Source organism: Betta splendens, chromosome 19, assembly GCF_900634795.4.
Source record: "Betta splendens chromosome 19, fBetSpl5.4, whole genome shotgun sequence".
Taxonomy (NCBI): domain Eukaryota; kingdom Metazoa; phylum Chordata; class Actinopteri; order Anabantiformes; family Osphronemidae; genus Betta; species Betta splendens.
The window spans coordinates 9,118,882-9,145,358 of NC_040898.2; the positions used below are offsets into that span (position 1 = coordinate 9,118,882).

The window sequence follows — 26,477 nt, forward strand, 5'->3', positions numbered from 1 at the left end:
ACACACATCAATGAATCAATGACACGGAGCAGTGGGATGTTGCCACAGTATTGTTCTTTATTCATATTGTTTCGAAATGAAAGCAAAATACAATGAACAGTACAAAATAAAACAAAATATATTTATATATACAATATAAAATGGTTCAGTTTAGAACATTTAAAAAGTACAATAGCTTGTGAAATAATGAGGACTTTGATAGAAATTATCCATATGTAAATTTAGTTTTTCTTTAGTTGTTTCCTCGTGACCAAGAGAAAAATAGCTTCTGCTTTTCCTTTTGTAAACGCTGTGTTGGTCCGACCTCTCATCCGGTTTAAGAGGCTGGACCTCGTAAGCTTGGCACCATTTTGTCGATACAAGTAAGCAGCTCATGAAAAACCACCACAGCAGCACAGACAGGATGTTTTGGACTCGCTACCGTCAGAGGGACACAGTTGGCATTAAAGGAAATCACCTGGAACATCCTGCGTGACCTCGAGTGGCTCAGGCAGAAACCACGATTGCGAAGAGAATCTCAACCGAGTCGAGAAACCGTGAAACCGAGACTGTAGAAATGGCGTTAACCTAAATCCTACATTGTTCATCACTGACCTTCATCTCCAGAAAAGGAATCTAGTTTGACAGTAACCAGTCTGCCGTCAGTACATTTCTACATCTGTGCTCTGTTACAGACTAGTAAATATTATCTTTGCATGATCAGACGTGGCTTTAGCTTCATTAAAACTATCACAATCTGCAAACACGGAGTTTCACAGCTGCACGTTTAGTTCAGCGGGTGCACAGCAGTTTCTTTACCAAACTGTACCACCTGACCCTGTTTTACACATTGCATCACACCCACATTCACCATCATCTGGGACTGAAGCCAAACACCAACAATCAGGGACGCTGGTGTGAAAGTTCAGGAACCTCCAAAGCAGCTTTTTGTCCGTCTGGAGCTCCAGTTGCCTGCTTTACCCACACAGCCCTGCAGCCCGAGCAGCAAGGAACAATAGGCAAACGCAGCCTGGTCGGCTTGTTGGCGGCAGCGATTCGGAGCGACTGCTGAATCTATGCTTGTAACTTTCTTTTATGGATCATGTAGAATAAATCTAACAGCAAAGCAGCCCTTCAGCCTGAGCTTTTATAGGTTTTAACAAGGCATTGGGCACAACAGCACAATGGATTGGCAAAGGGTAAAACAGCATCAAAGAAAGATTACAGCGTAGAGACCATAGGACGTGACACCCGTCAAATTATAATAGGACTAAAAAGCTCATATGACGAACAGGAAATTAGAAAACGCAGTCAGATGAACGTCAACTGTGGGGGACAAGCAGAGAAATGAGCCGTTTTAAGCTACAGCAGGGTTCACACTGCAGTTGTGACCATATTGAAACAGGGCGTTGTGATGCGAGCGTGACAGGACGCGGAAGCCTGTCAAGGGGCTTTATGCTGTCCCTCACAAACCCAAGCTGTCACATGCCGTCAGCGCCGGCACCAGTCGGGCCCGTCTCTCGTTCTGGAGCTGCTGTCTGAATGTCGGTGGGGCTTTCATCGCACCTTCCCTGTGAAGGTGTTCTGGTGCGGTCGGCTCAGGCCCAGGAGATTTGTCTCAGGAAAGTCGTAACCTACTCCTAAGAAACAAACTTGTTCAGGACATGGTTCTGGTGGCTCTAATAAATAAATACTGAAGGGTTTGCACTGTTTACTGGCAACACTAATTCATAAAAGCTGTATTTGAGTCCTATACGTACTTCTAGGAGGGGTAGGATTCACAGTTCATATGTTCTACTAAAACATAGCCATTTACTAGCCCTTGTACAACCCTTGTGGGTTCCTATGAATCTTAAGTTAAAGAGGCACATTAACCTCCACTCAGGCATCTTCTTCATCTTCATTACAGGCTAACAGGGTATGTATGCATTATTTATCAATGAGTCTTGCTAACCTAAGCAAAAACACAATAATTCTCCATATACTGAAGATTTTCCAACAAGTATCCATAACGTCTGCGAACTGGCTGATCTTTTCTTTTTTAATGTTTTTGAAAATGGCTTATTCCCACATTTAACACGTCCTTGCGCTATTACTGATGTCTGCATGTGGAAGCAAATTCAGAGGACTGTATTTATGACCGACTATCAAAATCGGCAAATGCTCATTTCGTTTCGTTCCAGGCAGCCACTGGACATTCAGATGAATTATTGATTGGGTGAAAGTGGAACATAGCTTGGTTAAATGTAAATCCTCAGCCTCAGCTTTTGCAAGAGCTTCAGCCACTCTGGAGATATTATACAACAGAAGACCTGTCTATAATTTATTTGGCAAAGAAGAAGAACTGCAGCGGAGGCAGACACTCGAGGAGGGAGGGGGGGGGGCACTTGCAAATTGAAGCTCCACCAAACACAAACAAGTTTTGAAAATGAGTTCAGCTACATGAAAACGGCTTTTCAGACGGTCCGGGCTTGTCTTCTTTTACCGCATGTGTTAAATACTCACAACAAACAGATGTTTGATCACGCAGGAAAAACAAAGGTTGACTGATGCGTACGATCAACAAAGACCCTTTCCTCTCTCTAATTAGTTCTTTCTATGGCTTATTTTGTAAAGCACTAGAGATTTATAAAATCAAGTGAGCTCGAGTCGTCTGTGATCGGGGTATTTTGCCTCGTGGGCTATTTTTCAGAGGAGCCATACAGGAGGAAAACAATCATAGCATTAATTTTGCACCATTTGAAACCGTTCTTTTTCCTCCCAAAGAGGAAAAAATACAATAAATATACTCTTGGATATGAACATACAATATACACATCCACTATCAACTGAAAAATGGGGACAACTTAATAACACTATTTTTTTCTTTATAAGTACATTCCTTTACAAAAGTATACAGTCCCTAAGAATGAGAAACTGAGGTATAGACTGGGCCTGACAGAGAGACCCCAATGCCCTGTGGGACGCGAAGGTCAGAGGTCAGGTGATGACTCATCCACGCCCTCCCCAGTTCAGTCTGTCAGAACGAGAGCAGGCAGAACCCAGTGTGTGTGTGTGTGTGTGTGTGTGTGTGTGTGTGCGTGTGTGTGTGTATACGTGTGTGTGTGTGTGTGTGTGTGCGTGTGTGTGTGTATACGTGTGTGTGTGTGTGTGTGTGTGTGTGTGTGTGTGTGTGCGTGCTCCTCTCTCTGCTTTGTCCGTGGTGACCTACAGGATCAGTGGCTCTCAGAGGCAACGAGGAGTGCGTGTGTTTGTGTGTGTCCTTGTCTCGCTGACAGCCACAGAGTATGACATGGCATATTTTACACGGTGCGTCTAGCAGGTCGGTGGGTGGCGACAGACACGCTAGCAGGAGTTCGCTCGCTGAAGTGGTGACATCCAAGGAACTGTCATTTTCTCTTAATTTTCTTTTTCTTTCTCCTCCTGTCGCGCAGGAGCTTTGACTCCTGGTTGTCGCGTGTCGTGTGTGTTGTGTGAACTATATTTCTGTATCCACAGTGTAGGTATAATGTTATGCAATCATTATAGAAAAAGCAAACGCATCCTTGGTGACAGGACCTAGCGCCTCTATCTGGCTTTTACAGCCTCTCCTTCCTTCCTGCAACGGCTCTAACAAGGAATTCTGACAAGGAAAACCAATGATTTCATTTCATTAGACTTAGTGTGTCAGCAACTTAGCACAAAGCCCCAGTGATCCCTGTGAGTTACAGCAGGGCGGTAAAGTGAAATTAAAAAAAAGAAAAAATCAGATTTCACTGGCGCTTCAGATTTTTTTTTTTATTGCTGCCCCAGGTTTAAACGCTCCGTCCTGAAACTCTTTCCACATTTTCCAATTCAGGCTTCTGTTCTGCGAAATGCTGAAACCGTATTCGTTTTGGGGGCGGTTGCTGCAATAGATCCTCATCTCCAATCTTTATAAAAGACAGTAAATTCACTCCTGGCGTTCTCCTCCCTCTGATTCATTTTTCTTTTCATGCCTCATGAACTCAGATTCCTCCTGTTTTAGGTCTTTACGCGTATGAAGGACGCAATAAAACAACAACTGATGCAAGTGCTTTTTAAAAAGCCTCTAAAAAATGCACAATGGCTAAATGCTGACTGAAAGGTTAGCGCTGGTAATGAGAATGACTTCAGAGTATATAAAAGGATATATTGCTCCTCAAAGTGGATCTGAGGAGCGTTCACCTGTATTTGTTGCTACTGTAATCCCTCTTTAATAAAAGAGATATATTTCTTTGATTTGCAAAGTATCTGTAAAAAAGAATTCTTGGTCAATTTTAGTTTTGACTGACTTCTTATCGTTTCATTTGGGTCTAACATGAGAGGAAATGGGAAAGTTAATTACGATCAGAGGGGGGGACTGTATGTGCAGGAGGGCGTGAAGCGGGGGCCGTCATCAGGGAGGGGGGGGGATCTGCACCCCCAGGAGCTCGTACGCGAAGATGTTCCAGAAGATGGCGAAGAGGAGGAAGGTGATGAAGGAGAAGACGATGACCCACCAGGAGCACTGCTTCTGCAGACTCTCCTCGTAGCTGCGCAGGATCAGCAGGCCCATGCTGATGCCCACCACGGCCCCCGACAGGTGTGCCATGAAGCTGGGCTGGGGCCCCGAGGACGGCAGCGGCGGCGAGAAGCGGAGCCAGACGGCGCGGCCCACCTCCGAGCTCACTGTGGAGACAGGACCAGAGTGAGGAGAAGGTCGAGTCAGGAAAGGTCAAAGGTCACATTCATCTGCATCTCTACTCATGGCTTTCGTATGTTATCTGCTATTTGTCCTTTATGCTTTAAGCCTCTGCAGCTGAACGCATTTGTAGCATAAAACAAACGGTAATTTAGTCTTCACACCAGCTGGGTCACATTTTATTCTGAAATGCTGTATCCCATGTTTCGAAAATGCGGAGGAGAGACATAACGTTCCGACGGAGACTCGCCGACTCTCAGTTTGGGGGCGTCAGGCGCCGGACAGATGGAGGGAACATATTGCTCAGTAATGAAAGTCGCAGCGTATCAGCCCGCGTGTAGAGAAAAAGGACAAGTGACTCAAATTCTTTGACAACAAAGCAACGTGTCCAAACAGAGTCTTTCTCTCAGATGATAAATACTTAATAAAGAGTTGCTGCAAATGAAGAATAGTTTGAAGCAATAACTCGGTGCACTCCACATAATAAAAAAGCAGCAGCAGGACATGAGGCGGGACTCTGGGAGGAAATCTGGAGAACTTACTGCAAACCAGCGCCAGGATCATGCGGAGCAGCTTGTACGGACAGCGCATCCCGGCCCAGTTCTGCAGCAGAGAGCGAAAGTGTCACGTCAGCGCAAACAATCACGACACAACCTCAGCGTGCAGCTCACAGTACGTGTGTGTTAGGAGACGGGCACGAAACACTGCGCTCTGAATCCAGGGGTCACGTTCAGAAGACAGAGACGTGACGATACACTTGGCTCTCTCCACTTACTGGTTCCAACCAAGTGGCACAGTATCAATTAGGGCTACGATCACGGAACAGAGGGTGAAAATGACCAACAAATTGCTTCAGTGTTTGTTCAAGTGACATCCTGACCTATAATAATATGTTTACTCCACAGGTTGAATAATTGCACCAATCACATCCTCTCAGTTCTACAGACTGTGGGGGAAAAGAGCCAGGACCAGTTTGCTCCATTACTTTAACACCACGCAACACTGAAAGAATAAGTATATAAATAATAAAAAATAAAAATTATAAAAAATATAAATATTTGGCACTCAGTGTTTCGGCAACTAAATGATGGCTATCGCGCAGGGGAGCGGTCAACACAGCAGGGTGCGATGTGACGCCGCTGCTCTCTGATCGGAGGCGATTTGCATTTGACGTGCCTCCGCTCTCACAGGAGGACGAGGAGGGCGAGCGCTGAACAAAGGGCAGCCAATCCATTTTGTCTGGTACAGATCTGGTTATCACACCGCTGACATTGAAATGGAGCACAGCTGAAGGTGTGTGTGTGTGTGTGCGTGTGTGTGTGAGATTAAGAGGCACCAATATACAAAATGTCCTGGAAACAAACCATGATGGTCAAAGGTTGGACCAGACGTGTCTTTAAGGACTTTCCCCACGACAACCCTGATAAACTGTCTGTTCGGTGCCACGAGCACAGTTCTACAGCTACACAGTCGTTGCTCAGGGCCCGTCAGCGCACTTTGATTTCTATCGCTGCTGGCGTCTCGGCCGCCCACAGTGAACATCAGCATTAGTTAAAGCGATTCGTCAGATGTAACAGCGCCTCAAGAGTTGAGGAGAACGTGGAAGGCATTCCACACAGAAGCCCTGCGACAGAAACGCACACAAATAAATACAGGGAGGAAGAAAAAAACACAAAGGATCCGTCATGCAGCATCTGGGGGGGATTCACTGTCTGTGTCAGGGGACACAAATATCACTTCTTAATAATAGATGTGAGATCCTGACAGGAGACTTGTTGTTACAGATAATGGGAACAGCGAAAGAAGCAAAAGGTACCTGATGACTCGATAATAGGTCATGTGGTGAAAATTATTATTACATTACGGTGTGAACCCACTGCAGTGGGAAAGAAATCGAAATAAATAAAAAAAAAAAGTGGAGCTCGCTGACATTTTCGCTCCATTGGAAACCGCTTTCCAGATGTACAGCGTGTAACAATAGAAGGGACGCCGATGTTGATAACGATGATGCAGTTACCATGACGACGTTGGCCAGATGCGCCGAGCACAGAGCGTAGACCCCCCCGGAGCCGCCCACCACCGGAGCACGCATGTCGGTGATGGACACGGTCAGAGAACCTGCGGAGAGAGACGGAACGTGAGCAGAGTGTGTGTGTGTGTGTGTGTGTGTGTGTGTGTGTGTGTGTGTGTGTGTGTGTGTGTGTGTGTGTGTGTGTTGGTAGGAAGAGCAAAGGACAGCATTTTAGAGTCTGATTACTCATCACAGCATAAGTCACCTTCCTCTGAGCATTTCTCTAAAAAGCTCTTTGTCAAACACGCCCCTGTGCTCCGTCCGCTGACCTTCACGTGCCCTTTAGTTTCACACACACAAACACAAACACGCTCTGTGACGTGAACGGTCTCCGCTCCAGCCGCGGCAGACTGATTACATCAGAGCGGTACGACAGGCGAAATGAAATGAAATGAAATGTTCCAAGTCGTCCGTTCCTTCAGGACGCCGCAATTAAATCGCTATCTGATCAAAGTGTGGCCGGCGGAACGCAGGCGGACGCCGCTGAAGAGGATCGCTTCCAGTCTGCATGCTCCCTAAACACCTCGTGTTGCGTTCACGAGCGCCGAATAATCCGGGATATGGAGATGTGGATAAAAGCCAAATGTGCCGTTTAAGGAGACAGTCGTCATGTTAAATGGACACACAACAGCAGGGCACACATCGCTGCAACCTGTTGACTGCGGAGATAATATATGACCACATTAAGTCCATGTGTGTATTTGATGTTCGAACGCTCAACAGTGTTTGATTAAGTCCTGTCACTTGATTAAACATCCCTGAATAGCAATCTCAGTGTGTTTTGTGTTGAAATGAACAATTTGCATAAACTGTGCAACTACCAGGTTTATCAGCTGCGTGAATGGGAGCGTTTGAAGCTGCATCTGCTGGAGAGGCGTCAGCACGTGAGGATCATCTCTGTGGACGGTGTGGACAATCAGCAGATCCTCCCGCCAGACAACGGAGTAGGGTTAAAAGCGCATGCGCCAACAACGCGAAGGCGCGAACCTGCTGTCCCTCCGCGTTCGCAGCGACGCCGTGAATTAGGACACGATCCCAAGCAGCAGAACTCGCGCTGCCAGGCGCTCGCTCGCGCGGACGGCGTCGGCCGCTGTTAATTATGCAAATGAGCTGATAAGGGAAGCGAAGAGGCCCGATAAAACAAAACAGCCCCTTTTTAATCACACTTGGGGTTTTTGCTGGAGTTGTGATCTCAGATCCTTAACGAACGTTGTCACGTTCATATTTTGTGCGCGCGCGCGCGCACGGCTGCCGAGTAAACGGCCTCAAAGACGCCTCGTCAGCGCGCGGTGGCGGCGGTGATCACGCGAAGACCGATAGTGTCCGGGGCCATTCGTCTCTCATCGCTCCGACGCCTATGGACTATTATGCGGATTTATGGGGCACATGAAGGTTGGCGCTTCAGCTAAAGATTCGAGGAGATTCACTGTGTCCCATTTTTAGCGGTTCCACAAAATCGCAATTACACAGCGTGGCGTGCAGCATGTGGTCTGTGATCTCTTCAAAGTGGAGCAAAAATTCAATTGGAGCAACTTTGGCAGCGTCGACGTCTACATTTTTCTTTTCAGTCCTTTCCCAGGGCTTCATTTCTTTTTGCTGTTAAGTCATTACTTCAATACATTAGATGTGGATTGAAATTGAACAGAAGAATATATTCTCTTTATAAATTAGAAATATTAGCTGGGAGTTTCAACTTTAACTGTTTCGAAAGAGTCAGTACAATAAATATTATTTTAATTATTTTGTGGATGTGAATGCAACACATCACAAACCTGTGAAAAAATACTCAAATAGTGTTCTTATTTTATCTGTATATACGTATATAATAGTAGTAATAATTATCATTGATCCATATTTGACCATAAGTGAACTAGGCTGCTCTGTGATTAATTTTACAGCTGGTTGCAGTCTTGTCAGGGACGTGGCTCCCCATCTGTGGGCGATGAAGAGGAGTCAGTCTGAGACCTCCAGCTCAGAGGAAGAGACCGGCTCCGCAGGGAGGAAACAAACTGCTCGCTCCTCCCGCTCACTCTGCTTTAGCAGCGGCTCCAAAATACCGGTATGAATATTAAACAGGCCTGTGATGCGGGCTCCCCCGCTCGGGGAGGATTTAAGATTTAGCATTCTCGCGCTCAGCGGGAGCCGAGACCCGAGGTGTGCGATTATTTCGGTGCGGCGCTGACAGGTTCCATCCCGCGCCCTGATTATTTATTGTCGCCGTCCCGAAGTCGTCATCAACATCCTCAAATCTCTCCGCGAGCGTGTAACATTCGCAAGTGCCGGCGATATATTCTGTGCAGAGGATATGTCTGGCTCCGCTCAGGGCCCCGGTCGCTCCCCGTCACATGGTTTATTCTCAATTCAGACTTCTCTCACAATCCAAACAGGCTGCACCATTAACGCTGCCCTTAAGATATGGGTCAGCGCTGTGTGTTTCAGTCAGTCTGGAGGAAAGGGGAACGCGAGAGGTGCTAAGCTGATCGGAGGCCAAAGCTTGACAGTGCCTGAGGCTCCACTCCACTCAAGGCTGTGGCAGCAAACGGTGCAATAAAAGCCTCTAATCCTCCAGAAATACTGGGAATCACGTCTCGGCCGAAACATGACACGTCTCACGTATAGTGAAACGCTCGTATTTATAACAATTCAGTGGAGCTTGGAGGGAAAGTGAGCGGCGTGTAAACACAGTCAGCTTTTTGAGAGTTTAATCTAGATGAATGGATTTTTTGGTTATGGGGGCCTGTAAATACTTGACATACATTTAATTTTTTAAAAAGCCTGACAGTAGGTATTTCTGGAAGCCTAAATGGTGTCTGGGAACATTAATATTCATTGAGCTGCACCTCTTGCTTGGCAAGTCAATAAACTACGCAGGCGAGGACCAATAAAGGACAATGAATGTTTATTTAGCCTATCGCTTCGAACTATGAGGAAAAATCACCCACACGGGCCAAATTTATTTTGTCATGAATTATTATGAGACATGAAGAAACTGGGGTTTATCATTCCGAAGCAATCTGTTCTGATTTAATAGTAGAGCTTCGGAATAGAAAAGCACCTGAGCTCACGGGCCTGGATCGGTGGATCAGGGAGGGGCAACGCCTGACAGACAACGCTGAGGGGCTGCTGCCGTTCACGTTCAGCCCGCTCTGTTTGTACACATCCTCCCCGGACCAATCCATCCTGTATGCATTAAATCCCGTGGCCCGGCGCGGAGATGTGCTGAAGTCAGCAGTGCCACAGTCACAGGGCTGCCTCTGTGGGCCAATAAACTGGGAAAGTGCCTGATACGATTTATTTACTAAGCACAAATAAGACTAGAGGGACGCTGATGAAACAAGTCAGTGAGTGGCTGCGTGAGGCACAGTGACACGAAAGACTAGTGGTGCAACCATGCATTCAGATGAACAGCGTTTAAATATTATTATTATAGTCGAACAGTTTCTTCTTTACATTTTATTTTGAAAGGGCATGGCTTCAGATTCTTGTAATGGAGTGGAACTGAAGGCCTATTTGTAACCATAATCATCCTGTCAGACTGGGTGGGTTCCGTTGAAGAGATTTTTCCCCCGAGATGTAGATTGACGCCTCTGTCTCATCCAGACAGGACCAGATAAAGGAAATATCACCTTTACTGGAAATATGTTCCATGACTCATCGTGACTCGTGGCGCTCGGTTCTCATCCAATCTAACATCTTATTCCAGCTCTTCGTGCACCGAGCTGAGCAGCAGCGGGTGTTTTTTTTATGGGGGGGGGCTAAACGCACCTCACACGACATGAAGGCGGAGACGGAGTCTGTAAAGTTTGACTTATCCTCCGTGTCAAGCTGCGGGGGAGCATCCGAACTGTCAGCATCCTCAAAGCGACAAAACGCCACACACTTTCGCTGCCGCGCCGCCGCCGGTGCAGATCATTAGAGGAAAAGCGCTCCGTGACAAGGAACACGCATCCGAGTGTCGGAGCGCGACGTGAAACACGACGCGACTCGTTCTAAAGAACCATCTAAAAAAACAGAACATAAAGGAAGGAGAAGCGATACCGCAATGATTCCCGGGCCGTTAATGCCAAGCTCTGCCCGCGAGCGGCAAACAATTAATCAGTCTCACAGTGAGCCAACGTGGCCACGGTAAACAGACCCTGCCCTTGGTTTCCTCGGAGGCTTATTGTGTTATTCTACCCATGTTCAAATTTGCCACATGAGGAAAAATATGATAATATTTATACTAGCACGCAGCCCAGGGGGCATCGGGGAAAATCAATAATGTCCACAGGCCACATCCTCAGAGCTGCTGAGAGGAGACGACTCAGCACAGCACAGGGTGAAGCATGATGGAAGCTGATCTGGGCTCAGATCATGCAGCGGCAGTGGAGGAAGAGCTGCAGTCGAGTTCGAGCGAAGCCCCTCTCGCTCACGACTGCTTTTTCCGCTAACAAGTTTAACCTTGGATGGAAATTACTCAAATCCTCCCGACATTGCAACAACAAAGAGCGCGAAATCGCTCCCCGCGTTCAAGGTTGTACCGTCGCAGCGACGGCGGCGGCGAGCGTGACGGGATTCTTTATCGGAGAACCTTGAAAAGCGACCACCGACGCAGGCGGGAGGTAAACTTAGAGAAACTGGGTCCCCTCCAAGTCCAACGGGAAGCCTGAGATGTAGAGCCTCACGCGGCAAAGGCCAAGAGACGTCCATAAAGCTGATGGACTCGCTCCTTCCAAATCGGATCATTACGGTAGAGACGCCGGTCACCTCGGCGTTATGAGCCGAGCGCTAGGGGTTGGTTGAAGGGAGCTACGAGGACTCGACTGTGGGGAGGTTGGAAATTACCATAATCAGGCTGGCAGACGCACCAAGGTCACCCCCGCCTCCTCGGAGCACGGTTCAGCTCCGCGCCAGGGGGAGTCCGACTCCAGCTCTACGCACAGCGCTTGAATGGGTTTGTATGTGGAGGCTCATTCCCAGTTGGCACAGGTGACACCCCGGCAACAGGCGTTGCAATCCACAATGAGCACAGAGCGATTAGGATTCACCTGGACACAGCAGCACAGGGACAACTCTGCTGATGAGGCCTCCAGCTTCCCACAGTGACCTCCAGCCAGCCACAATACGCATGCAACCATGATGTCTCCACAAGAGCTGGAGGTGAGTCACAGTCAGAGTCAGAGTCATTTCTTGCTCCTTGATTGGCCTTTTAGTTACATCCCCCACTCATTACCCTAGTTGTGCTTTCTGCTGATGAAGCATGACCTCACATCACTCAACTTTACTTTACATCTATAATTTGACCAAAAAACGTCATGACTCTCTGCTCAGACTCGACGGTAACGCGGCTGTAAATCATTCGGTTCAGCGCTGTTTCTTCATATATAAGCCGTGTGGCATTCAGGATGTTGACGGCACTGCCATCCGTAATATTTATGCCTTTGCAGCTCATCGTCAACACTGAGCTCATTACAAAGCTTCACTACAAATCCACAAGTCACGCTGACAGAAATATAACACAACATAACTCGATCTCCAAGCTTTTCTGAACAGATGTGCACACAAAGAAACAACCAGTGGCCACTTGGCTCCTGAAATGATAATCTCCTATGCTTCTGTTCATCTGGGTGTATTGTAGGTTCCATCAGAAAGCATTTCTACAGGCAGCTCGCGTGCCTCGACTCAACATCAGTATAATCGATGATAGACAAAGTCACTCTTGGCCAGGTACCAAGCTCCTCTGTTCGCTGGCAGTAGATATAATCGCCTAAATACAGTATGTTCAGAGCATCATCCAGTTATACAACAGGAACGGAGGCAAATCCACGCCCGAAGACCTGCAGTCATGCAGAAACAACGCTTTGTTAGCATGAGAGAAGACTGCAACGATCATCAGGCTTAATTAGGAGCGACGATGCAGCGGGTGTCATGGCCGCCGCCGCCGCCGCCGACCCGCCTGGTGCCACGGCTCCATTAATCAACCGCTGAAGGATTAAACATCGCATGGAACTCGGCGTGACGCGTTTGGCTAATGACTGTATCAACTAGCGAGCGACAATGAGGTTAAATTGACACGGAGACGTTTATCACATTTCCATTACAATTCCCCAACAGGACACAAACAAGCGTCAGGCCACGTGACTCTTCGCCCGGAGAGTAATTCGCAACGCCGGCGGGGAGCTGCGGCAGCAGATGATCCCTGGACTGATGACGGAGGGGAACGAGACGAAGGCTTGCAGAGGCTGCTGGAGGACTCGGCTGGTTCCAGCTGCAAGGCGTGAGAGGAGGCAGACAGCCCGAGGCTCACGCAGGGCGGAACACAGTGTTCTGGCACCCGCCGGCGAAGAAGCTCGCGAAGAAGCCGAAGGAGTAGCTCGCCCGCGGGAACGGGGAGAGAGAGAGAGACGGAGGTTCCCTGCTGTTTCCTTAATGTGGGATGAAATGCTGAACGTGACTCAGCATTTAACGACCCTCCCGTCAATGCCGGCCGAAATCCGGGGCGGCTGCCGGTCACGGAATCCGAGGGAGATCTTCATCTGCTGATCACGCAGCAGGAGAGCGGATGCGAAACGAGCAAGGACGAGACTCGGGGTCGGGAAGTAATTACAGGAGGGTTCCTCTTGTCAGCACGCATCCAAGGACGAAGCGTGCGCGGCCATACTTTATTTCAGTGCACAAAAAGGGGGTTTTCTTGCAAAAAGCAGTCAAAAAGATGTAGGTGTTCCCAATGGAGCCGACACAGACTGATGTTCAACGGCATCAGCCCGAATCAGAGGGCGACATCATTACGTGGCCCACATTCATGCATCATCTCAGATGCTTGAACGTGGAGCACGTCCAGAGAGTTGATGTTTGATCCCTCTTGTAACTCGTAGAAACTCCAACGAGTGCACTTTGACTCCGGGCTCCGAGGGAACAAATGTCACCGCGGGTGATCTCGCTCCATCGTGTCAGGCCGAAGCGTGGAAAAAGTGAAAATAAAAACTGCTTCTCAAATGGCTCTTAGGTCGATTCCCCGGAGAGAAACCCTGCATTACTCTCCCACTTTTCCCGCTCGCTCGCTCGCTCTTCTCTATCATCGCGGCTCAAATAAATCAAAGCTACAATAATTCATGAGAGTAAAGAGTGTATTTGCATGCGAGCGGGTCTGGTTCTGAGAGCTGGAGCGGTTTGGAGGAGCTTTGACTCCGCATGTACAGACAGAAGCATGTGTTTGAAAGTCTAAAAACCCTTAGCGAAAATGAAGGAATTGGAAATGAATAGGTAAATGAATACGGCTATCGCTTTGAGAGTGATCACATGAAAGTTAGCAACAGATTTACTGTAGGAGTGAGTGAGTGTATTTTTAAAACTTTAGCGATAACAGTTTGGATGAAACTTAATGAGAGTTCTGGACAAAGATCGGAGCGCTGCAGCCTCTGGGAACCGTGAGTCATCCTACTTACAGTACAGTAAACTCAGTTTGGTGGCCTGCCATTATAAAATATATGAGAAACTCAGAGCGACCGGTCGGGTCGGGTTCATCAGAACTATCATCCATCAGCCCCTGCGGTTTCTCTTCATTACACCCACGCGCCAAGCGGCACCCAAAAATGAAATGCTCAAAGTGCTCGGTTAAAAAATGGCCATCGATCTAAAATAAAATCAGTTTGGGAACAGCTACTTCACACGATAACGGTAATAGACGAGGCACTCACCAGCCAGCACTCCTGCCATGTAAAGCAGACTGATGCGTAAGATGCCGTGGACCATCTCCAGCGGGACGCCGATCATCAGCTGCAGCAGCGCGTTGAAGCCCAGCTGCTCCAGGCTGAGGAGGGGGAACGCAAGGAGAGCAGGGCTCAAATGCCTTTGTACTCCTGCGAGTGCACTTTGACTCAAGCGCCCGTGCAGACGTACCCCACGTGCATGAACATGTAGCTGAAGAAGCGCCACACTTGGGCGCGGTGGCCGGGATGGTAGACCAGGGCGCTCTTCATGAAGTCCGGCTGGTACGTCTGCAGCACCCACTTGTTCAGCATGATGCCGTAGCACATGAACACGATGATCTGCAACACACGCGTGTCGAATCTATTACACACACACATGGACATGTACACGCACACACACACGCTGGTGCAAAAGGTGGAAACCGCTCCCCAAAACAAAACCCATTGTGTTTTATGAGCGACGCGCAGCATTTTCTTCTTCTTCTTCCTCAGCTGATGCCTAATAGACTTGTGGAGACAATTACTGCCTACAGAAACAAAGCACATCTGGTTCAGTGCCATTAATTTCTTTTTCGCGGAATAATGAGTATTTGTCTCTGTGAAATAAAACGAGTGTGAGCTGTGATTATCACATGCTGGTGGTGGTTACGGGCCATTCAGGGCCGTTTGGAGGCATTCTGAGAGCACTTGGCTCGCCTTCCTCTGAATTATGCTAATTCCTGAGGAAATGATGAAGTTCTGTTAAGACCCTATAGGTTATTTTTGCCCGGCTAATCCCAGACCCATTCAGCTGCCGTCCCGTAGGGCCTCCGTGTTAGTGCTTTTCTTTTTTTTTCCCCACACGAACATAATAGGTCAATTAATGCCACTGCGGTGGCCGGGCTGCTTACTGACCTGGTTTCAAAGTTCCAAAATTGGTGTGGAAGTACAAAAAAAGCATGTATGTTGGCTGAACTGAGGGATTTAGCTGGGAGCAATGGCAATAAATGTACCCACTAAGGCTAATGCTACCAGCTCATATTGGGCTCACAGTAAAAGCATGTGATCAAAGGCAGAGAACCTCTACAGTGGCTCTGAGGCAACTGAGCCAACAGAACCGTCAGGAGAAGCTGCTTCAGGTAACAAATGAAATAAATCAAATGAAATTATACAACGACCTACCGATGTTCACTCACATAATTGCACGACTGGCAACAGTATCTGTTAATCAATCGGCGCTGACCTGGACGATGGTGATGATGGCGATGAAGACGGGCGGCGGGCACAGGCGGTTCTGGTGGAAGTACCAGCGCCGGTCCGTCTCGCAGGGCAGGATCTCGTAGGCCACGTAGCGGACGAAGCGCTTGTACAGGCCCAGCCCCGTCTCGTCCAGCAGGATCTCCCTCTGCAGCGTGCGCCGGCCGTTGGCGATGGCCCGTCGGAAGCTGCTGGAGCGTTTGCTGCTCATCTGCGGAGACGGACGGACGAGACACTCGGACCTCACGGAAATAACCAGCACTTCTCAAAGTCGACAGGTGGAGCTTTTCTTGTTGGATCTGAAAGGTTTTGCCGGCTGACAAAGTGGTTAATTGTGACTGGGATTCAGTGGAAAGCTCCGTCTTTGTTTTTCTCTGAGCGGTGACATCTTTGTTTTCGGAAAAAGCTTGTTCCCAGTCGTTTTGAGCATCACAGTCAGCAGCTGGAGGCCTCACCTCGCCGCGATGAACAGATCTCATTATTGCCTGCTGCCGAATTTCTCATCTTAATTAAATCCATTACTTACTTCACGCTAAGTGGCTCAAACACCAGTACAGGAAGATCTCCTGTGGCTCTGCAACTACTCGTACTCGATAGAGTTCACAGAGGAATGATGCTTTATCTAAGTCCTCCTCCTCCCGTCAGTCAATCAGGAGACAGGATGAAGCCACGCTCCTTATTTCAGCCTTTCTCTGTTTTTCTGTTGATGAAAGTTTTTCCATAATCACAACAGATAAAACAGGACTAACACGTTTGTTCCGACATTTTAGTAGCGACTAATATATTAAAGCCACAAAATATGCCCCCCCCCCCCCACAGCAGATGAGAGAACTGAAAATGAATGTCTAAGAGCAAAGTTGAATAATGATGTATAAATGCTTTTTGATTTAGACAAAATGTACATGTGGCTGCTGGCAGACACCATCACAAATGGGCTGCTGGAGTGATTTTGCCCTTGAAAAGCAAATCTTTGTTAAGAGAGAAGTTGTGTGTGTGTGTGTGTGTGTGTGTGTGTGTTATCACAGTCTCCAGGTTTGCTTACTGAGCAGCAGCTCTGCAGCAGCCTGTAGGCCGACTGCACCAACTCTTGATAAGTTCTTTAATATAGAGGCTTAGGGTGGAAACTATCCTAATGCGGCTTTTTTGACAGCCCAAGCAGAGAACTGTCAGGATACGGTTCTTTTCCTGGAGTCAGCCCTGGAAGCGCGCTCACCAACTACAGATAGTTTCCTGTGAATGTATGCGACGGCCAGCGTGGAGGCCTCACAGGCGATGAAATGACTGACACTCAACAAAATCTGTGCATGTCCTTAGAGAACAAGTGGCTAAACGAGCTACTGCATCAAACAATCCACTCGGTTTCTTGGGATGTGATCAACAGCAGAGGTTTATTATAAGTAACAGTAAGCTTAAATAATGTGGCAGCTTCATGTGAAGTGTTATGAAATCTCCAGTGGGGGTTTGTAGGAAACAATTCTCCATGAAAGCAGCCCATTGGTGATTCATTAGCCAGGTTCTGTCGCTGTACCCTCGTTATATGTGGCACAGCAGGGAGCGCGGCGAAGGCTGTGGGTCAGTGTCTGTAAAAACTAATGAGCCAAACAAACCGGAGGACAAGGAGCGTAAACAAATGAGCAAATGATTAAGACATAATGAAAAGATGGTTCCACCAATGGGAGCAGAGGTGTCTTTTTATTCAGGAATATTCAGGAAATTAAAAATATAAGGTTGATGTCTGGACGTCAGGATGCAGTAAAGACCCCATCTACTGGTAATTAAAACAGAGGATGCACAGGGAGGGGGCTGCAGAGTGATGAGGCTGGCTCACCTGCAGATGGAGGAACGCATGCTGAGTACAGACACCAGGCCTGGAAAATGCAGTTATACTGAGTTATACTAGTCAGCTTCCTGCAGCCGTGATGCTGGAAGCGCCCTGATGAAGCGGAGTCCGCCGCGGAGGGAGCGACGCCGAGCGTGGGAGCACCGAGGCAACGACGCCCCCCCACAGGGACAGGGACTGACAGCTGCGTTCAACAGCGAGGGAGCGTCCTCCCTGTGTTGCAGTGCTGTCTTAATGTATCTGCTGCTCTCAGCTCCAGTCAATTGTCCTTGACAGATTAATTAGCCAAAGCACATGGTCAGTGTCTGCAAGCTCGGTAGTAATTAGTAATAACTATTTTTAAAATGTGGTTATTCAGCATCATAGGAGGCTAATAAATAGATACATTATTAAGAGCCTGATCTTTTCTTAATGACACAGACAATAAAGTATTATTTGTTAATAAGTAGCTGGTGCCAATTAGCCGCTCTTCCAACAGCTACTGCACATGTTTACTGTCTCATCTGAGAGTCTTTACACCACCACCCCCCCCACCCTCTCCGGCTCCATCAGACAGACGCACTCCCACTGCAGATCTCAGCCTCGCTCCTTCCACCCTGACCCAGATACTCCACTTCTTTCCTGCCCAAAATCTTTTTTTTTTTTTTTTAAATAAGAGCCTGCCTATTTTTCCACTTCGGTCGTTTTGCAGCCACAGCCTGTCTTCATGGTTTAATCATTTGGGTGCTAAGAATCAAAAATAATAAAAAAAAAGAAAAAAACTTCACTCTACTTAAGCAGAGTGCATCGCTTGAAGCCAGCAGCCTTCCTGACACAAAAAGCCTTTAGTGGAGTCGGTGCGGGATGTGATGGTGAACGGTGGCATCTGTGTCCCTGGAGAGAGGTGCCCTGTAGGCACTTACTGTGTCTATAAATGACTCAAACAAACTGTTTACCAACTACATGCACACTTCCTGTAACTGGGTCTGCGCTCTGTAAAGTGTTTATAATACTACGTACTAATACTCACTTTAAAGCAGCAATATGAATAAATATTCCATAGGATCTCACTTTGTGGATTAGTAGTCAGATTCTATATTCTAGAAGTGTGTGTGCTCGGCTCCCCAGGAGAGGTTTTAGCAGAGTGTTACTCATTCACCCCTCTGGCTGAACCCATGGAGCTGGCTAAGATCGGCCTGCATGGAAGACGAGCGGAGGACGAGCGCCGTCTCGAACGCGTTCACGCCCACCGGGGTCGCGAGGGGTCGCGGCTACGGTTGTGGAACGTATAACAAGAAACAGGAACGATGCCGAAGACGCCACAACCAGAGAAAGACACACACACACACACACACACACACACACACACACACACACACACACACACACACTTTGCTGCTCATTTCAATAATGTGCAGGGAAGTTCCATCTCCCATCAAGGCCCGGCTACAAATCAACTCAAGCACCAGAGTTTAGGCTCTGGCTATAATATAATGGCGGCGCTGAACTTTCCAAATCAAACTACGTCCGTCATCTATCAAACGCCGCGGAGCGCGACTTATAAATCTGCCACAGATACATGGTTGTGACAGGAAGTAGAGAGAAGGCTCGTCGTAGTAAAAGACAGAGAGGACATAAGAAGAAGCCGCGGATGAGGTGAGACAGAGAATAAGTCCACTGGGCAGATTTAGGTAAAAGTCAGGGAGCATGCGAGAGCAAGAGAGCTGAGAGGGTGAAAGCTGCGAGTGTTAGCAAATGGTTGGACCTGGTTGAAAACGTGCAGAGTAAAGAAACCCGCAGCGCTCCACGCATCACACGCAGCACAGCAGGGGGCCCGATTCAAATCACCATCCAAATACCCTCTAAATTAGTCAGCAAAGCGGGACTGGCAGCGCTGGTGTGTATGAATGAGTCAGTGCGTGTGTGTGTCCGACAGAGAGGCCGTGGCTCTCTGCATTAATTAATACAACGCTTAATAGGCTGGCTACGGACGCAAACAGTGGGTCTGTGCAGAACAGCGTGGGTTCGGCCCGCGCGCATTCCCAGCTCATCGTTAAAACCAAACCTGAGGGTCGATATTTGTGTGAGGCCGGCCCTTCTTAAATTACCTCCGATTACTGCCTGCTACTAGCAGTGCTGGGCTAATCGAAGCCAATTAGCATTTGGCTAACGGGCTGCCGCGATGCCGACCGGGTTTTTGTTTCGGAACCGGCGCAAGCTCGCAGGAGGTTTTGGGGCGGAGGAGGGTAATCGGATCAGTACCTTCAAGGACGTGGGGGTTGAGGATGAGAGCGCGCTCAAAACTGATGGATCCGAGAGGAAGGGAGCAGCGAGGGGCGAAGGGTGAAGGTGGAGTTGCTGTGGATGCATGCGGTGATTCATCAGGCAGCTCCACGCGCAGAGGCCTCATCACAAACCACCGGTAACGCGACAAAATGAAACGAATAAGGGAATAAAAGAGAAGTACAAAAACGAGATTAAGAAAATAAAAACATGCCGGGAAATTCGCTCCGTTGAATTAATCACGACACCCGGAGCCGAAGGCAGGCGCTCGCCTCCACACACATGAAAAGGTCCACATGAATGTGTAATAGGAACAGAGCCGTAAGCACGAATAGGTGAATAAAACAGCCTGACCTCAAACTTAAAGCACAGGAAAAATCTGCACTAAAGGGCACAACACTTCACACGTCAGAGTAAAACATGTCAGGGAAGGTGTGTTTGACCTGTGTTTTCTCCACCGGTCCGATGTGGGTGCCCACTAATATTCGCTGCATTCGGTACGTGGAGTGCCTCTGGATTTAGCCCTGCATCAGCTACAGGGATTGATCCTCCTGTTCAGGACAATGGCCTGAACGACCGGGTCAATTCTTTGGCCACCGCGGAGCTTTGTGGCTCTGTCTGAATCAATTCGGTAACCTTTCCTCGAAAACCCAACAAAAGGGGGCCAGTGTGTGTGTGTGTGTGTGTGTGTGTGTGTGTGTGTGTGTGTGACCTCCTCACCAGCTCAATGAGCTCCTGGTAGCACACCTGGCCCTCCTCATTGCTCTGGACGAGCGCTAACAGCATGTCCAGCTTGGACGGGTCCAGCTGCAGCTCATGGTGCTCCACCAGGCTGGTGAAGTTCTCCACTGCGATGAAGCCTGTGTTCTCTGGGTCCAGCTGGAAAAAAAACGACAGACCCACTGTCAGACCAGTGACGGGGGAAAAAATAAAAAAAGACACCGCATGCTAGCAGTTACGCTGGAGCAAATATCGAAGCAGTTGCTGTGATGCTTAATAAAAAGCAGCGCTATCTGTCTGCCCTGAGGGGGAACAGCAGTATAGACAGCTGAGAAATATACAGAGACACAACAGATGAAGACAAATAAAAGCAACAGGGTTGAAAGCATTAGCTCAGACGCTGGTATTAATTATGTTGCTACTATGATGGCTGGAAGCTGCAGTGAACCTCATTAAAGGAAGGACGGCGAGCAGCAGAAGGGCTGCTGATACTGAGAGCAACCAAAGGGGACGGGCGGCCACGTCATCCTAATACTCAGTGACCTGAAGCTTCGTGGAAAGAGAAAGCGTCCAATGAGGCCGACTTCAGCCCGCGTGGACGCTTCATTTGAGGATGAGTCCATCCTCGGTCACGTTCGGCGCCCGCGGCCGCTCACGGAGGCCCGCGGGCCGCAGCGTGCCAGCGTCGCAGCGTAATTGATTCAAGCAGCGTAAAGATGGCAGCGCGAGGTCGCCGGGAATAGCCGGGTTAAAAATGGCTGTTGAAGTATAGGGTGTGACGCTGCCCGCGGTCGGTGTAATGTGGGGGTTTTAAACAGCAGCTGAACGCACTTGTTCCTTCCTTTCCTCCTCCTTACGTTCTCCCCCTCGGACGCAGCTCGATTGCCCTCCAATGAAGCGTTAATTTCTCCCGCCAGTTCCGCTTAGCGCGTCTGACTGTTTGTACGAATGTGCCCGAGGACAATCTGGAGCCGCGCAAACAGGCCACACGGGGAGAGGGCCCGGCCGCTTCTCATTTCACCGTTTCCTCAATGCTAACGCGGCTTCATTATGGTGGCGGGGAGTAGACCACCACCATAGCGTTAGCGTTGCATTAGCGCGGTGTTAGCTTTGCGTTAGTCTGGCGTTAGCATGGCATCAGTTTGGCGTTAGCATTGCATTAGAGTGGCGTTAGCATTGCATTAGCATTGCGTTAGCATAGCGTTAATGTTGCGTTAGCATTGCGTCAGCATGACCCGTGTCCCACAGCGCGACAGAGGTGCGACAAGGGCGGCGTGGAATCAAGGCGCTCTGTCGGTCTCAGGCCTTAAAGCTCCGCCGCTCAACAAAGGTGCTGACGAAGGTCTGGAAGCACGTGAGCGAGCCTCTAAATGTCTTAATTGTACGTGTCTCGTTTCCCCCAACACAGCTTGCAGTGATTTTACAGTCATTTAGTCGAACACAAACATCCCGTTAATACCATTTAATCTGCTTTCATGACTCCCTTAAACACTTATGTATTTATTCACCTGGGAAGGAACAGTAGAGGCATGAACTAATGGGGTAGTGTTGATGACGCTTGACTCCAAATGAAGGTTTTCCCACGGCTGGTTGGCATAGCGATGGGATTTTTGTTGGTTATGATAATTGCAATGCTTTATGTACAGTACAAACATGGGAATCCGCTTGTAGGGAGTATTAGCCCAGCTTTGATATGCACCCATCCTCCCAGGCTGTTACTGATATCACTTCAGGGACGACAGTACGAACGCAAAGGTCAAAAATCCATGAAATCTCTCCGTGTCAAAGGTCACTGAACGTCACACCGTTCACTGTAACGTAAGATTATAGGAAGTGAGTAAACATAAGGAAATAAAGAGACAGACAGGCAAGAGACTGAGAGAGAGACAGAGAGAGAGAGAGAGCTGGGTGGAAATGATGCAGCGGCAGGAGAAGGAGAAGCTATGAACTAGTGGATAAAGAGCAGAGACAGAAATGAAACAAAGCTGCACCGGGGGTAAAAAAAAAATGGGTTATAGAGCGCGAGTCTGCCCAGCGCAGCAGTCTGGCAGCGAGTCGTCTGCTTCTTTTTCCAATCTGAGGGCTGTGACACACTCCAGTACGCTGCATCCACTTGCTAGAGCGGGGAGATAGATCAGATGGTAATGTGCTGCCGGCTTAGCCCGGGCTGACAGGGGGAACAGAGAGCCACACAGGAGACGTCTGATTACTGTCAGCCTCCATATGTCAGCACATCGCTGCACGCGGAGCAGCAGCGCCGGCTCGGCTGCGGCGCCGAACCCGACCCGGCCCGACCCGACCAGGTCCGGCCTGGCCTTATTCAGCAGCGCCACACCGGGAGCCCCGTCCGCATCGAGGATCGGCTCCTTTGGCCAATTAGGCCGATCAATTAGGACGACGAGGAAGGAACGAGCGCGTGGTCGGCTGCTGATGAGGAGCCAGGCAGAATAAAGGGTAAAAGCTCTGAGAGGGGAGCGATTATTGAAGCAATCCAACACTGGCGAGGGCGACACTTTGACAAGCCGCATGTGTTGCCATGGTTACAAGTCGCCTGCGTGTCATCCCTTTCTTGCGATTCCTCCCCTTTCCCCTCTTTTCCCCGACAGATTGGTATTCGAGAGGCAACAGAAAGGAACAAAAGGGGGCGAAAAAAAAGATGATGATGATGATGATGATGATGATGAAAAAAAAATAGGATCCACACGACTGAGAGGGGAACGAAAAACATGGAAGGAAAGACACCGATAACAGAAGAAGACAGAGGGGAGGTTGAGGTGGAGAGGGGGTGTTTGTGTGATGAGGAATGGACCTTAGAAACCATCCAACTGGACCTAGCCCACAACCGAGCACAGAACCCTAGAGTCCTAGACCTGATAGAAACACAGCCAGCAGGCTAAAACGCAGCCAGTCGCACCCTCATCACTGACACGGCCTCTGAATGTGGGACGAGCAGGCTCGGACCCACCGCTGCAGCAAACGCCACGGTCATAAGGTCCACGGGACGCAAGGGGGGTGCATCAGCGGCTCCAGTGTGGTTCCCAGGCCCGGTGTCGGCGGCACGGCCCAGTAACGGGGTCCTTCAGCTGGGCCCCAGAACTTTAAAGGCCTTTTTGAGTGTGTGTGTGTAAGCCTGTCAAGCTTGGAGGGGACAGTGGCATTTCCAAGGCACCAGACAAAACCATGTGCCCTCAGGACCAACCAACTAACACCCCCCCACACACACACACACACACACACACACCGGCCGACACGCATCCTCTCCTTAAGACGGACAGCCACGGAAATAATGCAAACAGTCGTCTAACTACATTTTCTGGCGTTTAAACACAAACAGCCGGAGGCATTTTCAAATACAGCTCAATGCAAATTAGCAGCGGAGATGATGAAAGGGGGCAGAGCAGAGAGCCTTATTATTTCTACTTGACATAAATATGTCAAAACATCATTCACCACCCGGACTCCTTATGGGGAGGACAGAAATAAGCCAGATGAGAGTTGACTGACTTATGTGGGAGATCTCGCTCCACTGACTGTGGGGTTCTTATCGTCTGTGCTGCAACAGAAGGACCGTCGGAGGAAGAGGAGTGTGTGAGTGTGTGCGCGTTTGCCGATCGCGAGCATATGTGTGCGTCCGCGCGGGCCACAAATAGCCTGAGCTCAGCACTGCACCCTCCCGCGGACAAAGACTAATAAACTCAGCCATGTCGCCGTGTCTGCGCCGCTGCAGTGTTTCCGCGTGGTTCCGTGCGACGGGGCTCCTGCAGAGCCCCCGTCCACTCGGGTCCACGTACGGCGTCTACGTGAGGCGGGTTCTGCAGGAAAGACCGGCCCACCTGCTGGGTCCAAGCGCTTCACCTCCTTCTGCTTTAATTAGAGGAACCTCCCAAATCAGAAGGCTGCCGCATGGAGTCGCGGAGGCGGAAGGAAGTTCAGTGCGGGTGGACTGAACCGGGGCCCAGCGGGGCCTCCGGGGCCGGCCCCGGGGCCCTCCATGTCAATCGGATCGATACCACAACCAGCCGCACGCTACAGTCTGCAAACAGCCCGACGACCTGCTACTCCGAGGAAACGGTTATTGACACAGACGAGTCAGAGTTACTGTACCAGCAAAGTGCTTCTACTGTAAATGAGTCACCGGTGTGTCCGCAAGGCGCCTTCACGCTCGGCCCACACGGGCTTCCTCCAAACACGCGCATTCATAAAAATGCAAGTGTGCAAGTCATTGCAGACCCACACACACACACACACACACACACACCCCAGAGGCTCCTGAGCCTGTTAATCAATGTGTTGCTGATGGGTCATTCGTGACCCATAAAGCCTGCAGCAGACAATCAATCTCCCCCCTCCCGAACAGTGACGGCGCGGCCCATTTGTCAATCAGCATAAACAGAGAGGGGCTGGTTCATCACAAAAAGCACCGGGCGCACTATTAAATGTAGGGTTGGAACATAAAGATCTGGCCTCAGATCTCCGTCCGTTCAAACACAGGTTGGACAGTAAACACAGCACAGTGTCAGAAGCCAGATGTGAAAAGGAGCGTTTTCCACTGGTGGAATCCACACAACTCTTCTCCCACTCTTGGATTTTATGCTCTGTCTTCCACTCTCTGACCCTAAAACCGTGCGCGCACATAAGTGACATTGCAAGAAGGAGGAAAAAAAAAAACGTCACATCAACGGCCGCGCGCACATCAATGAACACGCCGCCGCAGCCTCCGAGGCAGCGGCCGCGACTCCGTCTCAGAATGCATGATTTCATTACATCAATCGATTTCATGAATCACATAGTCCAACAATCAAAGCCAAACATACATCTATTCATATTTACATCCCATCCATTATGTCCCCCCCCCCCTCTGCTGTTGCTCATGATCTGACCTCACATTCTCGGGGCCCACATGGCTCCATGACGCTCGCGTCCGTCGACTTGCCTCACGCGCTCATTTTCCTCGTGCAAACAGACCCCCCCCCCCCCGCCCCTTTTCGCTGCCACCGATCCCGGCGGCGGCTCTCACCCGCAGCCTCCGCGTCTCCATCCGTGGACGGACGGATGGCCGGGGAGCCCGTCACCATAGAAACCCCCGCCGCCGCCTGCTCTGTCGCTTACCTGCTCTTGTATGAGCTGAAACAGGGAGCTTCTATCCATATACTGGCCAGGGAGGTGAGAGGAGCCACCGAGGACAAGGGCATAGGGAGGAGCGAGAAGAGATCGGCGGCGGCGGCGGGGACGGGATCAGGTGCGCGCGGGGGGGATTTGCGCGAGGTGGCGGCGGCTCGTGCCTAAATTGCGGCGTCTGGCTCGTTTGCAGCTGCCGCGTCCCCTTAATGAGAGGACGGAGAACGGCCGGCGGGCCAAGTCCCCGTTGGTCTCTCCGCTGGGCTGAGAGCTGGCGCTGAGTGCGTGGACGGCGGCGCAGAACCAGCCGTGACCGTGCGGTGTGCCAGTGCGGCGTGGCGCGGCGCGGCGCGGCAGTAGACCCCGGCTCCGGCGGACGTCGGGCGGGCACGCAGGACGCAGGCGAGGCAGGGGCAGATCCTCATTCACTCGCCTCCTCCTCCTCGCTCTGCTCTATCCCATTGCACTGGCTCACTGGCTCTCTCCCTCTCTCTCTCTCTCTCTCTCCCCCCTTCCCTCCGCACGCGCACCGTGCCGCCCGCATACCAATGAGGCGGGGGGGGGGGGGGTGGCCTCTCTCGTCCAATCGCAGGAGGGGAGGGAGTGGCGAGGGGCTGCGGCTCCTCTCCTCACTACAAGTGCGACGTCTTGGGGGAGGAGGAGGGGGAGGGAGGGGGGGCGCCACTGCGGCTTTGCGCTTGAACAGGACCCCCCACGCAAACGTCTGGTCTCGCTGACACAAACCCACTCAGTGTAAACAAGACAAACGGAGGCATATGGTGGAATCCTGACCACTTTGTGATGAGCGCCATCAGATACAATGCAAATTTAACTGATGACACCGAGATTCTCACAGACAATTATAAGAAGTGGCTGAATAAT

At 49.7% G+C, this 26,477-nt stretch overlaps 1 protein-coding gene and 1 long non-coding RNA gene across 6 annotated transcripts; one reads left to right on the forward strand and one right to left on the reverse strand.

Annotated features, from left to right (window-relative positions):
- Positions 1-32: 32 nt before the first annotated feature.
- rhbdl1 (rhomboid, veinlet-like 1 (Drosophila)) lies at positions 33-26,087 on the reverse strand. 5 transcript variants are annotated; one of them, XM_029134100.3, is made up of 8 exons: positions 25,587-26,087; positions 20,478-20,636; positions 15,642-15,866; positions 14,610-14,758; positions 14,408-14,520; positions 6,678-6,778; positions 5,203-5,263; positions 33-4,647 (listed from the first exon to the last, which is right to left on the reverse strand). In XM_029134100.3, the coding sequence occupies exons 1-8, from the start codon at positions 25,623-25,625 to the stop codon at positions 4,376-4,378; spliced, it is 1,119 nt and encodes a 372-aa protein (XP_028989933.1). In that variant the 5' UTR covers positions 25,626-26,087; the 3' UTR covers positions 33-4,375. The 5 variants fall into 5 exon arrangements, with proteins under 5 accessions (XP_028989933.1, XP_055360419.1, XP_028989934.1 ...); XM_055504444.1 differs by lacking the exon at positions 25,587-26,087 and adding an exon at positions 25,495-25,566; XM_029134101.3 differs by lacking the exon at positions 25,587-26,087 and adding an exon at positions 25,358-25,477.
- LOC129603401 (uncharacterized) lies at positions 7,554-13,880 on the forward strand. The gene is made up of 3 exons (XR_008693217.1): positions 7,554-8,329; positions 8,630-8,790; positions 12,825-13,880. It is a non-coding gene; the product is annotated as an uncharacterized LOC129603401 (long non-coding RNA).
- Positions 26,088-26,477: the final 390 nt, after the last annotated feature.